This window comes from Phacochoerus africanus, chromosome 2 (assembly GCF_016906955.1).
Source record: "Phacochoerus africanus isolate WHEZ1 chromosome 2, ROS_Pafr_v1, whole genome shotgun sequence".
Taxonomy (NCBI): Eukaryota; Metazoa; Chordata; class Mammalia; order Artiodactyla; family Suidae; genus Phacochoerus; species Phacochoerus africanus.
In genome coordinates, this window is record NC_062545.1 from 57680365 (window position 1) to 57693474 (window position 13110).

A 13110-nucleotide genomic window follows, 5' to 3' on the forward strand; every position below is an offset into this window, starting at 1 on the left:
TCCAGTATCTGTGAACCAGAAGAAGAGAATCTTCATTCATTTAAAATCATTCTTACCCCTTGGTATAAAAAATGGATGAATTCCCCAAAGATTATCTATTCCAGTGAAGTCTTTGGTTTTGAGTCTATCATAAATCTTCAATTCATTTTTCTGACTTTCTGTAAGTCGGACTATCTTGGAAAGTTTCTTGATTAGGAATTTCAGACATTCTTTGCGAGCCAAGAGGGCCGTACCAAACCCAGAGGAAGTTACTCCTAAAAGAAAGACGATCAGGACATCAAACAGCAGGGCACAAAGCCTCACAAGCATTCAACAGGTACTCTAGGGTGGGCTCCTGGGGAAATGGGGCCTGAACTGAATTACAGACGAAACACAACTGCTGGTGTAAGCAGTCCTAAGAGGTCTGACTCCCCTCTCCCCACAACTGTCACATCTTCAGTTCAGCAGCAGCATATTCAGTAAAGCACTCAAATCAGGCCAGGAAAAATCAGCCTAGAGAAAAGCATAAGCAATGTGATGCTTTTAGCCATGTGGTTTGTGTTTCTCATTCTCGTGGCTGGAAAAGTAACTTAAAAATTGAATTTAATAAAATTACAGTAAACTTAATTAAACTAAAAGCCTCAGGACCATTAACTCTGAATAACCATTTGTGTTAAGAAATATCTCGTTCTTCACAGGCAAGGACATTTCCAGCAGTCTTCTTTCTACCATAATCACTACTTCACTTTTCCTAAATCCGTGGTCTTTAAGCAATGAAAATTGTCATATATTTTATACCAATCACCTCTCAAAAGAGTAAAAAAAAGGAGAGCTACTCTGAGTCTTAGAAATGTTAGAATAAGTGATTCTATCTGGCTCAGAGGTCTGGGCTCGCTTCATCCCACAGCCCCCTCTGCCCTAAGCCCATATTCTCACCAGCTACAGACAACGTACCTGAACCTATTCCATCTATGTACACCAGGCAAGCAGCGTGGACAAAAGACGTCACTGTGGAGACCGTCTCCAGCCTCTTCCAAGCAGCTTCCTCCCCCATTGTGTTCATGAAGTTAACCCAGGACAGGATATCTCTGATACTGACCACACACCTCCGGCCAAACTCCTGGTGGGTCAGCCAGTCAATGAAATCCAGCATCACCTCAGCTATATCAACTCCTAAGACACAAGGAAGCAAAAGTATTTGTTATTCAGGAAGACTCCAGAAGGAGGGCTTGCAACCTGGGCCCACTGCTGGTCTGAAAGGCGTCTGGGTTCCATGAGTTTATATGCAATTTCTTTTTCTTTTTAGGGCTGCACCTGCAGCTTATGGAAGTTCTCAGGCTAGGGGTCAAATAGGGGGTGCACCTGCCCACCCACGCCACAGCCACAGCAACACAGGATCCGAGACATGTCTGCAACCTATGCCACAGCTTGTGGCAACGACAGATCCTTACACAACTGAGCGAGGCCAGAGATCGAACCTGAATCCTCATGGATACTAGTCAGGTTCTTAACCTCCGAGCCACAACAAGAAGTCAGATTATATGCAATTTTTGTGAATGTGAATTTTTTTTTTTTTTAAGTAAGTGGGGTCCACAGCTTTAATCACATTCAGAAATGGTTCATGATTACCGTTCTACCCTTACCAAGAACAAACATCGCAAAGAGCTCTTGAGAATTAAAGCCTAAAAAACTGCTCGAAGAAATAAAGTATTCCTTTGGATCATGTTCATATACAATTTTGAAGTTAAAACACAATGATTTTAAAAAGTATACAGGAGTTCCCGTCGTGGCGCAGTGGTTAACGAATCCGACTAGGAACCATGAGGTTGCGGGTTCGGTCCCTGCCCTTGCTCAGTGGGTTAACGATCCGGTGTGGTATAGGTCACAGACGCGGCTCGGATCCTGCGTTGCTGTGGCTCTGGCATAGGCTGGTGGCTACAGCTCCGATTAGACCCCTAGCCTGGGAACCTCCATATGCCGCAGCCCAAGAAATAGCAAAAAGACAAAAAAAAAAACAAAACTAAAAAGTATACAAATTATATTGTAAAATATTTATCTAGAAACCAAATACTTTCTAATACACAGAAATGCAAAGAAATGCCAATTAAATTTAATAGAGCACTTAATATAAGTTCCGATGTCATGAACATTTATTTTAAAATCGTGAATACCAAATGATTGTTTTTTAAAAAGAAAAAAGGTAGTTCCCGATATGGTGCAGTAAATTAAGAATCTGATTGTAGCAGCGTGGGTCACTATGGAGAGGCAAGTTCAATCACCAGCCCACCACAGTGGGTTAACGAATCTGACGTTGCCACAGCTGTGCCCTGGATTCAATACCAGGCCCAGGAAGCCGCATATGCTGTGAGAGCCACTATTTTAAAAAAAGAGGGAATTGTTCTCTTGTGGCGCAGCAGTTAAGGATCCAGCATTGTCACTGCAGTGGTTCAGGTTGCTACTGTGGCCTGGGTTCGATCCCTGAGCTGGGAACTTCTCTTTACCAAAGGCATGTCCAAAAAAATTTTTAAAAAGAAAAAAGAAATCAGCACTGCTATAATATAAAGCAGACTACACAGTAACACCTTTAAGCTACACTGAAAATGGATAAGAAGAAAAATACTCCCACCAGTGTAAGAATAAGTAAAAATAAAATGTGAATTTTTTACCTAAAAAAAAAATACTAATTATAGAAGAAAAGAAAAACATAAATCTTAAGAAAGAACTTAAAATGACAACTCATGGGGGAAAGTCTAGAAACAAGGAAAGAAATTAAAGGCTGTCTCCACAATTAGATATTAAATACAGGTGCTTAGATCCACATTTTCAAGTGGAACAAATCTGAGGAAAATCAGGGACTTAAATGAAAATGGAATTCCAGATCCATTAATAAAGAATTAAATCATGACTACTGAATAAACAGAAGCTCATCAGAATAAAGTGGATGGGATGGGTTCATATATGTATTTTTTAATAACAAAAATTAAAAAGTATCTGAATAGGGAAATATATGTGATAAATGTAATAATATCCAAAAATACATGAATAGCAATATGTAAACTATTTTTAAATAAACCATACAGAATAATCCATGTCACTAATAATTCAAGGAAATAAAATCTTAGAATGTCCATTAAATTAATAAGGATAAAATAATGGATTAAGCTTCATTTTAAAAATGAAAGCTCTGCATTGGGAGGCACATTTACAAAGTTGCTGGTAACCTTGTCAAGGGGACCAACTTTCTGGAAAGCAATGTGTCTATAACCAATGGGAGCTCAAAAGTTCCTCATTTCCACTTTCAGAAATACAACTTTAAGAAAAATTCTGAACAGTATGTCATTTTTATGAAAAGCTATGAGAAATATTGGTCTCAAAGTGCAAGAATGGAAAAAGCCCACGTGCCCTTCGGGTTTGTTTGTTTTTGGGTCTTTTTGCTTTTTCTGTGGCATACAGAAGTTCTCAGGCTAGGGGTTGAATCAGAGCCGCAGCTACCAGCCTACACCACAGCCACAGCAACTCCAGATCTGAGTCACATCTGCAACCTATACTGCAGCTTGCGACAATACCAGATCCTTAAACCAATGAGCGAGGCCGGGAACTGAACTCGCATCCTCATGGATACTAGTCGGATTCTTAACCTGCTGAGCCAAAACAGGAGCTCCTCAAATTTTTTTTTAACATACCTCAATTTTATGGAATCTTTTCTGTTTTGTAATACTATCAATATATGGATAACACTACCATAGAGATTTGTGAACCAAAGTAGTAGAGAAAGTAAGCAGTACACATAGTGTTGTTTGTATTTTGATTAAGACAACGCAGTAAATATACCCTAAATAGGTTCTGAACTCAATTTAGAATTCATAATAGCTGAATTCATACATTCAATAAATCATACATATATTTAAAGAAAATTTGGAAAAAAAGCTATGTCTAGTTTCCTGTTTTATACTGCACAATTTAAAAAATGTTTTAGGAGTTCCTGCTGTGGTGCAGTAATTCCTAGTTGGAAAGGAATCCAACTAGGAACCATGAGGGTTCAGGTTCAATCCCTGGTCTCGATCAGTGGATTAAGGATCCAGCATTGCTGTGAGCTGTGGTGTAGGTTGCAGACATAGCTCGGATCTGCCATTGTTGTGGCTGTGGTATAGGCCAGCAGCTGTAGCTCCAATTAGACCCCTAGCTTGGGAATCTCCATATGCCATGGGTGCAGCCCTAAAAAGCCAAAAATAAAATAAAAAATAAAAAATGTTTTAATGCTGTGCCAATTTGACTGATTTCCAAATGATAAAACTAATAAAAATTATTAAGCCTTTTCTCCCCACTCCCCATTGCTACCTCAGGGTCTCTAATGCCTCCCCAGGGAAGTCTGCTGCCATGCAGCCTGGAAAGCATGCAGTAAACAAGCTCCTTAAGGACAAGGAGTAAGGCTCAGAGCTAAGCCATTGGGGCCCCAATGCTTACACCCTAAGGAGGAATTTTCCACTTAGTTAAGCATGGTGCATACTGATGATGCAGCAAAATGTGGCAGCTTAATGGCAGTTCCATCCTCTGCCACTCTTACCACAATCCAAAGAGCTCAGAAAAGCGGCCCATAGCAGACTCTGAGGTTACTTCCTGGGGGGACCCATACCCAATACAGAGCAGAAAGACAAACCATGCCAGCTTAAAAACTTGTCTTCTCCTCTTTTTACTTGAATTTTCACCATAAATGCAGCATTGCAAATAGCACAGCACCAAGACAGAAGTTCTGAGTTCCAGCTGTGGACCAAATACTACTGGACCACCTGGGAACCTGTTATGCCGCACCCCAGATTGAGTCAGAAACCCTGGGAGCAGGGCCCAGCAAGCTGTAAACAAGTTCTCCAAGTGAATTTGGGAACCACAGGCTTAGTCAATTCTGTGCTTTTGAATGACTGTGATATTGTTGAGCCTGAGAGACTCCAGCTGTTCAGATAGCACTATGTATACCTGGGACTATCAGTGAGGTCCCTTCCTAAAGGAAGTCTTCACTCAGAGGACTAACAAACCAATCTTTCCTCACATAACACAGGTGAGGCTGGATCCACGCACCTGCTGTCCATAACCTTCCTAATTTTGAAGCTGTGCTTCAGTGCCTTTAATTATTTTTGCTTTTTTTTGGGGGGGGGGGCACCAGAGACATATGGAAGTTCTCAGCCTGGGGGTTGAATTATAGCTACAGCTGCCAGCCTACGCCACAGCAACACAGAATCTGAGCTGCGCCTGTGACCTAACCAAGCTCACAGCAACGCCAGATCCCCGACCCACTGAGCAAGACCAGGAATCAAACTCCCGTTCTCATGGGTACTAGCTGGATTCGTTACTGCTGCTCCACAAGGGGAACTCCCTGCCTTGGAAAAGATGAACACACCCATGAATCCCAATCTCAAAGAAGCAGACAGCCTTTTATACTCTTTAACATAGAGAGGCAAAATGATTTTAAAAAACCATTTGCAGAGTTCCCGTTGTGGCTCAGCAGTTAATGAACCCAACTAGTATCCAAGAGGATTCGGGTTCAATCCCTGGCCTTGCTCAGTGGGTTAAGGATCCAGCATGCTGTGAGCTGTGGTGTAGGTCACAGATGAGACTTAGATCCAGCATTGCTGTGGTTGTGATGGAGGCTGGCAACTGCATTTCTGATTGGACCTCTAGCCTGGGAACTTCCCTTTGCCACGAGTGCATCCCTAAAAAGACCAAAAAGGAAAAAAAAGGTGAAAAAAAAACTACTTGGAATAAGGTTTGTTGATTAAGGCTTAGAACCAGATTTATGTGCTAAATTTAGTCATTCAAGGCCTAGAGTATGTATACATCAAAGCAATCTAGGCTGATTTTTTTGTTGTTGTTGTTGTTGTTTTGCCATTTCTTGGGCCACTCCCGCAGCACATGGAGGTTCCCAGGCTAGGGGTCTAATCGGACCTGTAGCTGCCGGCCTACACCACAGCCACAGCAACTCGAGATCCAAGCCACATCTGCAACCTACACCACAGCTCACGGCAATGCCGGATCTTTAACCCACTGAGCAAGGCCAGGGATCGAATCCGCAACCTCATGGTTCCTAGTTGGATTTGTTAACCACTGAGCCATGACGGGAACTCCAAGGCTGAATTTTATATGGGAGTTTTAAAAATACTATTCTAGGAGTTCACTGGTGGCCAACTGTTAAAAATCTGGCATTGTCACTGCTGCAGTTCATTGTCACTACTGTGGCTGCAGCCAAAAAGAAAAAACAAAATATTCTATTTTCCTTCTGCTTGAAAATTTTCTTAATAAGAACAAAGTCTTTAAATAAAGTGAAAAAATAAATTAGTTGATGGCTACTAAAGAAATGCAACTTAAAATTCTATAAACACTTTTCTAAATATGGTAGCTATTAAAACTTAAACCAGGAGTTCCCGTAGTGGCGCAGTGGTTAACGAATCTGACTAGGAACCATGAGGTTGCAGGTTCAATCCCTGGCCTTGCTCAGTGGGTTAAGGATCCGGCATTGCCGTGAGCTGTGGTGTAGGTTGCAGATGCGGCTTGGATCCCAAGTTGCTGTGGCTGTGGTGTAGGCAGGCGGTTACAGATCCCATTGGACCCCTAGCCTGGGAACCTCCATATGCCGCCAGAGCAGCCCTAGAAAAGGCCAAAAAAAAAAAAAAAAAAAAAAAAACCCTAAACCACATTTCCTTATCATTAACAAATAAATACACCTTAGATAAAAATGGCCAACAGGGAGTTCCCATCACGGTTCAGTGGAAACAAATCTGACTAGCATCCATGAGGACATAGGTTCAATCCCTGGGTTAAGTAAGGATCCAGTGCTGCCATGAGCTGTGGTGTAGGTTGCAGACGTGGCTCAGATCTGACATTGCTGTGGCTGTGACATAGACCAGCAGCTGTAGCTCTGACTGGACCCCTAGCGGGGGAACCTCCTTGAGCTGAGGGTGTGACCCTAAAGATTAAAAAAAAAAAAAAAATACAACCAACAGATGAAACAATCAGAGCTAGAATTTAGTAACCCTGGGGAAGGAGGCAATACGAAGAAGGGGCACTTTGGCAGAAGGTAACAGGCAGGTACCACATTTTCCTCCCATCTACTCACTCCCCTTTCTCCTTAGAACACACCAAGCATACATACTGCCAAGGTCCTCTTCCCCTCACTCCAGCACACTCCTCCGCCCGTTACCACCACTGCCACCTCAAACTCTCACCTTTATGATCTGTTCTGCCCAGAGACAATCCTGCACGAAGATTACGGCTGATTATCTGAATTAAATCATCACGGCTTGTGCCTTGAGGGCACCATATTTCCGTAAAACGGTTTCTTAAGGCAGGAGACAGCTACAAAGAACACAAATTCGAATGTGAATTAAATACCTATGAGAAAAGCTAGAAAACAAATCCTCTGAAAGAATGGTGGTTGTGATTCTGGCAAGTACCAGGTGCTTCTTCTATTACCACTATTGCTATACATAATTTATTTATTGAACACCTATTTGTCCTGGTTCCTTCCATATATCATTCATCTCATTAATCTCTATCACACTCTCCAAGCAAATATTACCACACTTTCTTTAAAACTTCAAGGTCTCCTAGAGTAAGGGGTGCAAGGAGGGTTCCAGCCCCAGTGAACGACACCCAAATCTGAACACTTTCACCTAAGCAAAGGCCCTTCCCTTTACTTTATCTTAACTAGTGGTTTAGAGAAAATAAACACTACCTTTCTATGGAGAAGAGCTGTCTGAAGTAGTTAGGGTTAGGACTGATGTGGGTAAAAGGGAATGAAATTATATGATGTGTGCATTCATCTCACATGGGTAAAGAACTACTTAATCCCTTTAATCTCAGGCCGTTTCCCTCAGTCTGGATTCCTATTACCCTCCCCTAGGTCAGGTAACCACCATTCAAAAAGTTCACCAATGACTTCCTTTTATTGGACAGATCAACCCCACCCTTTGTCTCCTGGCCTAGCAGAGCAGAACCAGGAACAAAGCCTGGACTCAGAAACAGCTCAGCAAAGACCTTATGGGTGTGCACATGCTGCTCTGCACCATCCCGGCCAAGCAGGGCCTCTGGTTCCAGGATCCCACCTTCCCTGAAGCAGGGCACACAAAAACAAAAGGCAGGAGATCCCGTTGTGGCTCAGTGGTTAACAAATCCGACTAGGAACCATGAGGTTGCGGGTTCAATCCCTGGCCTTGCTCAGTGGGTTAAGGATCTGGCGTTGCCGTGAGCTGTGGTGTAGGTTGCAGACGTGGCTCGGATCCCGAGTTGCTGTGGCTCTGGCGTAGGCCGGTGGCTCCAGCTCCGATTCGACCCCTAGCCTGGGAACCTCCATATGCTGCGGGAGCGGTCCAAGAAAATGGCAAAAAGACAAAAAAAAAAAAAAGACAGCTTCCCCTTAAGTAAAAGTTGGCAATCTCCGTCTAAAATAACTTAAGCTAACCTGACAGGCAAGTTAATATATACAACCTTGAAGCCAGGTTTTTCTGTGGTATTTCCACTTGCTATCCAGTGCTTTCATACTTTGTTTGAAAGTGTGATACGCTTTATTTATTCTCCTTCACACGTTTCCAGAAGCACAGCGATCATCTTTCTTCTTAAGCTACTGATGAAAAGCAGGCCCAAAATATTTTCACATTTCAGGCACCCACCACGTTATCAAGAATCTTAATTGCTTTCATTCCTGATCAACCTCTATCTTCTCAGCATCCTGACCTACTACCACCCTACACTCTTCCTGACTCAGGACAGGGTCCCACATACAACACAGAGTTCTCCACCGAGAGGCTTCACAAGTCTGGAAGCCATTGGGCTGAGGAGGGTGTTCTGTGCTGGCTGGATCCTTACACTGCCCTCTGAACAGAAGAGACCACCCTCACACTTCCTTTACCAGCAGTCTGAAGGTGGCCTAAACAACCCCTGAGAGAATGGATACGCTCCACCTGTAAAACGAGGACAGGATCCTGGCAGCGACTATTCTGTCACTTCAAAATCACTCCTTTCTGCACATTCCTGTTTAAGTAAGTAGACTAGAAGTAGAGTTTAAGAATAAACTTCAGGAGTTCTGGCACAGTGGTTAACGAATCCGACTAGGAACCATGAAGTCGCGGTTCAACCCCTGGTCTTGCTCACTGGGTTAAGGATCTGGCGTTGCCGTGAGCTGTGGTGTAGGTCACAGATGTGGCTTGGATCCCGAGTTGCTGCGGCTGTGGCATAGGCTGGCGGCTACAGCTCCAATTAGACCTCTACCTTGGGAACCTCCATATGCCACAGGAGCAGCCCTAGAAAAGAAGAAAAAAAAAAATCATTTTCAAACTTACGATCCATATTTTTCTGGATTTTTACCTTTTACTCAGTTTTACCCAACGTAAAATCCCAGATGCATTTTTTACATACTATATTTATGGGTACCAGTGAGCTGAGGTCAAAAAGCAGAAAAAAAATTATGCTTCAAGAATACAGTTTTGGGAATCTCTGGGAGTCTCTGCAGTGGCTGAGTGGTAATGAACCCAACTAGTATCCATGAGTATGCAAGTCTAATCCCTGGCCTCACTCAGTGGGTCAAGGATCCATGGGCAGTAGTGTAGGTCACAGATGAGGCTCTGGTTCCTCTTTGCTGTGGCTGCAGTGTAGGCCTGTAGCTCCCATTCAACCCCTATCCTGGGAACATCCATATGCCACTGGCGCAGCCCTAAAAAGCAAGGGGAAAAAAAAAAAAGAAGATAGTCTTTACCTCTTTTTTCCCAAAGTCGCCTCCAGGGTTCATGGTTGCCAAGATACGGAATTTCTTCCCAGCAGTCAACAGCTCTACCTCATTATCCTTCTCTAGGTTGCCTTTTTCAGCTAGCAACAGTGACTTTTCCACTTCAAGGACACTAAAAGAAAAATTGGAGCATGTTGATTAGAAAAGCCTTATATATTCTATTTTGCGGTCTTCAGTGTTCTTAAAAAGGTTAAAAAAAAAAAAAAAGCCATCTCCTGTGCCTTCACTTTAGTTAATGGCTTCCCAGCAAATTTCAAAATATGGTATAAAATGGTATTAGCTATGCAATGAAATACTATTCGATTGGCACACCACTGTAAATCAACTATACTTCAATAAGAAAATTTTTAAAACATTAACAATAAAAAGAACACACTAATGATATAGGCTACACTGTGAATGGATCTTGAAACATCGATGCAAAGGGAGAGAAAATTTATATGAACTGTCTTGAGAAGTCAAATCTACATAAACAAGTAGTAGATTAGTCATTGCCTGGAGGAGGAGGTGGTATCCAAGATAAACTAAAGTCACAGGAGGGAATCCTACTGATGGAAATATTGCAAACTGGATTGTGGTGGCTGTAGAACTCAGTAAATTTAACAAACTTATTCAATTAAACATTTAAAACAGGTACATTTCATGATATATGGCTTATTTTTCTAATCAAGTGACCAAGCTGCTGAATCTTAAGCTCTCAACAAATACCATTATCTTACAGAGTTCCCGTTGTGGCGCAGTGGTTAACGAATCCGACTAGGAACCATGAGGTTGCAGGTTCGATCCCTGCCCTGGCTCAGTGGGTTAACGATCCAGCATTGCCGTGAGTTGTGGTGTAGGTCGCAGACGCGGCTCGCATCCCCAGTTGCTGTGGCTCTGGTGTAGGCCGACAGCTACAGGTCCGATTAGACCCCTAGCCTGGGAACCTCCATATGCCGCAGGAGCGGCCCAAGAAATGGCAAAAAGACAAAAAAAAAACCATATCTTACTATTTTCATTGCACAGGACCTTCTATTTTAATTATTCCCGGTAAATACCAATTTTGTTTCTCCACTGCTTTTTATTTGCCAAACAGTGGTGACAGGCAGTTGGTTTCACATGATGGCTAGTGCTTTCAGGGCATTTAACTGGTGAACCAACAGCTGCCAGAGCTCCCTCATCAGAGCCCGCCCATCAGGGCTTCTCTGCACAGCTGGCCTGCCAGTCCTGCCCCTGCTATCAGGGACTCATCTACTGAAGGTGACAGTCCTGAAATATCATAGGTACTCTTTGCGTCACTTTCAGCTATTTCTGGAAGCAATGTTCTGAACAGGTGGTCTCTTCAAGGGTTTATTCCTCTTGTCATGGAGTCTTCCAGTCTAAGAAGCAGTTTCTGTACATTTATTGTAGGTTTCAAGAAATTCCTTAAATTGTTTCATCTCATCAGATTCGATAACTGCAACTATATTCTTTTAGTATGTTCATCAGTCAACTTTGCTGATGCGTGAGTTTCCGTTCTGCTGTGGAAAAGCAGCTGTCCAACCTTTGATCACATGTCTGCATCGAGGCCAGATTTCTTTGTGAAGCACAGGCTCTCGCATCCGACACCAGTATGAGGCTAGGGGGGCGGGGGGTTCGTCCCCAGCCAAGTCTGGGGAGGGGGTTGGAACCCTGGCCTGTGGTTTTGAGAGGCCTTACAACCATAACATCCAGGATTTTTATTCTAGTTCTTTGAAAAAAAAAATTACGGTAACAGCCACATAATTTGCCTTAAAGAGAGTTTTAACTTGGACTTGTTTGTTTTAGCCTTATCATCCCACAGTCCCATCTTCCTGACAGAAAAACTAGGTTTCTTAGAGGAGACACTGATTGCGAAAGCCAGAAAAAGCAAAGAGCTCACCATCATTATTAAACATTTATGCTGTACCTACAAAGAACATTACTGTGCACAAGAATTAATAGCTAAAACATCCAGACCAGCAAAAACACCTAACACAGAGCAAATCTCTTACATCTGTGTACCTGTTGAGTCTTTCCAGGACAGAGTCGTCAGCCAGTGAGATCTCATCCAAGAGGAAAAAGCCATCCTCCTTCATGGCCAGAACCAAAGGCCCATCATGCCACTCAAAGAGCCTTGATGTGTCGATTTCTTCCTACAATTTGGTAAAGAAGAGGGTGAAATTAAAGAACAGGTGGCTCCACAAGATAATACACGTGTAGTTAGTGGGTGTCTGCTGGAGTGAAAGGGTTGTTCTGCAGAAAATAGGAGTCAAAGAACAGATCTCGCATAGAAGGATCCTCATGGAGGCCACTTGCAGACCAGTGAAAATCTAAAGATACCTAACACACCTGAAATCAAATACCTCACCATGAACAGTTGACTCATGCACAGAGCCAACTACTGTTCTTTAAATGAGAGAACATTATCTTTTTCTACTGGACAAACCTTGTCACTTGGCTTTTGCCTCACTGGCCTCAGCCCCCCAAGGAAGTCCGATGTTTCCATGTGCAAGTGGCAGTTGACTGAGTATAATTTCTGATTTGCCAAGGCTGCAAATACCTGACAGATAGTAGTTTTCCCACACCTGTTAGAGATACACACTAGGTTAACAAGGAGCATAAATTCCAAACATACACCCACAACCACCCCAGTCAGCAAAAGAGAACAGCCCTGGTGAGAACCTCACCGCAGCCATAGACACTGCTGACCCCCTTGGCTCAGAGGACCCTTCTCCAAAACACCAGCACTCTACCATGCTTCTTATCCAGAATGACACACATTGCATGAATTCTATGGAATTGAACTGAACCCTCAAAATGAGTTACTGTAACCCAAGTTTACCCAGTGTCTCCAACCAGCAGCACTGGTTCACCAAATTCCAACGCCCTTCCCACCAGCATCGCCAGTCTCCGCATGCCCTCAGTCCACACGATGTGATTGAATTTAGACTCCAAAGTGGATGTCTGAACAGACAATTTACCTAGCAAAGGCAGAGTACATATTTAGGTTCTAATATGAGTACAACTCAATTCATTGTCCTCTGGATATTATGGCCTACTCACTCATCAATTTTAGGACATTTTCTTTGGAGAAGAGGGATTGAGGACACAATTTTTTCTTAAAATGTTTTTCGAGGACTTCTTGAATCACATGAACCTCCTCCTGCTTCCTGACCCGGCCTGCTAGAAGCATGAAACCTTTAAAAAAAAAAAAAAAAGGTACAGTCAAGCACCAATACCAAGGGACACTGAAACTGTGGAGCCACAGCAACTGTCTTTAGCTGCTGGTAAAGAGGGAAGAACTACTTGGGAAAATGAGGATAACCTACACAACTATATGCCTGCCCAACATCCCAGCAACCTAACTTCTAGGAAAATCCAAT

General features: G+C 42.9%; 1 protein-coding gene across 4 annotated transcripts in view; it reads right to left on the reverse strand.

Moving 5' to 3' along the window:
- MDN1 (midasin AAA ATPase 1) overlaps positions 1-13110 on the reverse strand; it is a 163380-nt gene that overhangs the window by 90265 nt on the left and 60005 nt on the right. For all 4 annotated transcript variants that reach the window (XM_047761094.1, XM_047761100.1, XM_047761085.1 and 1 more), the window contains 8 exons: positions 12791-12925; positions 12570-12708; positions 12174-12312; positions 11750-11880; positions 9719-9860; positions 7194-7323; positions 934-1152; positions 57-254 (listed from right to left, as the gene is read on the reverse strand). In XM_047761094.1, the coding sequence (XP_047617050.1) occupies positions 57-254; positions 934-1152; positions 7194-7323; positions 9719-9860; positions 11750-11880; positions 12174-12312; positions 12570-12708; positions 12791-12925 (1233 nt within the window). The remainder of the gene's footprint in view (positions 1-56; positions 255-933; positions 1153-7193; positions 7324-9718; positions 9861-11749; positions 11881-12173; positions 12313-12569; positions 12709-12790; positions 12926-13110) is intronic.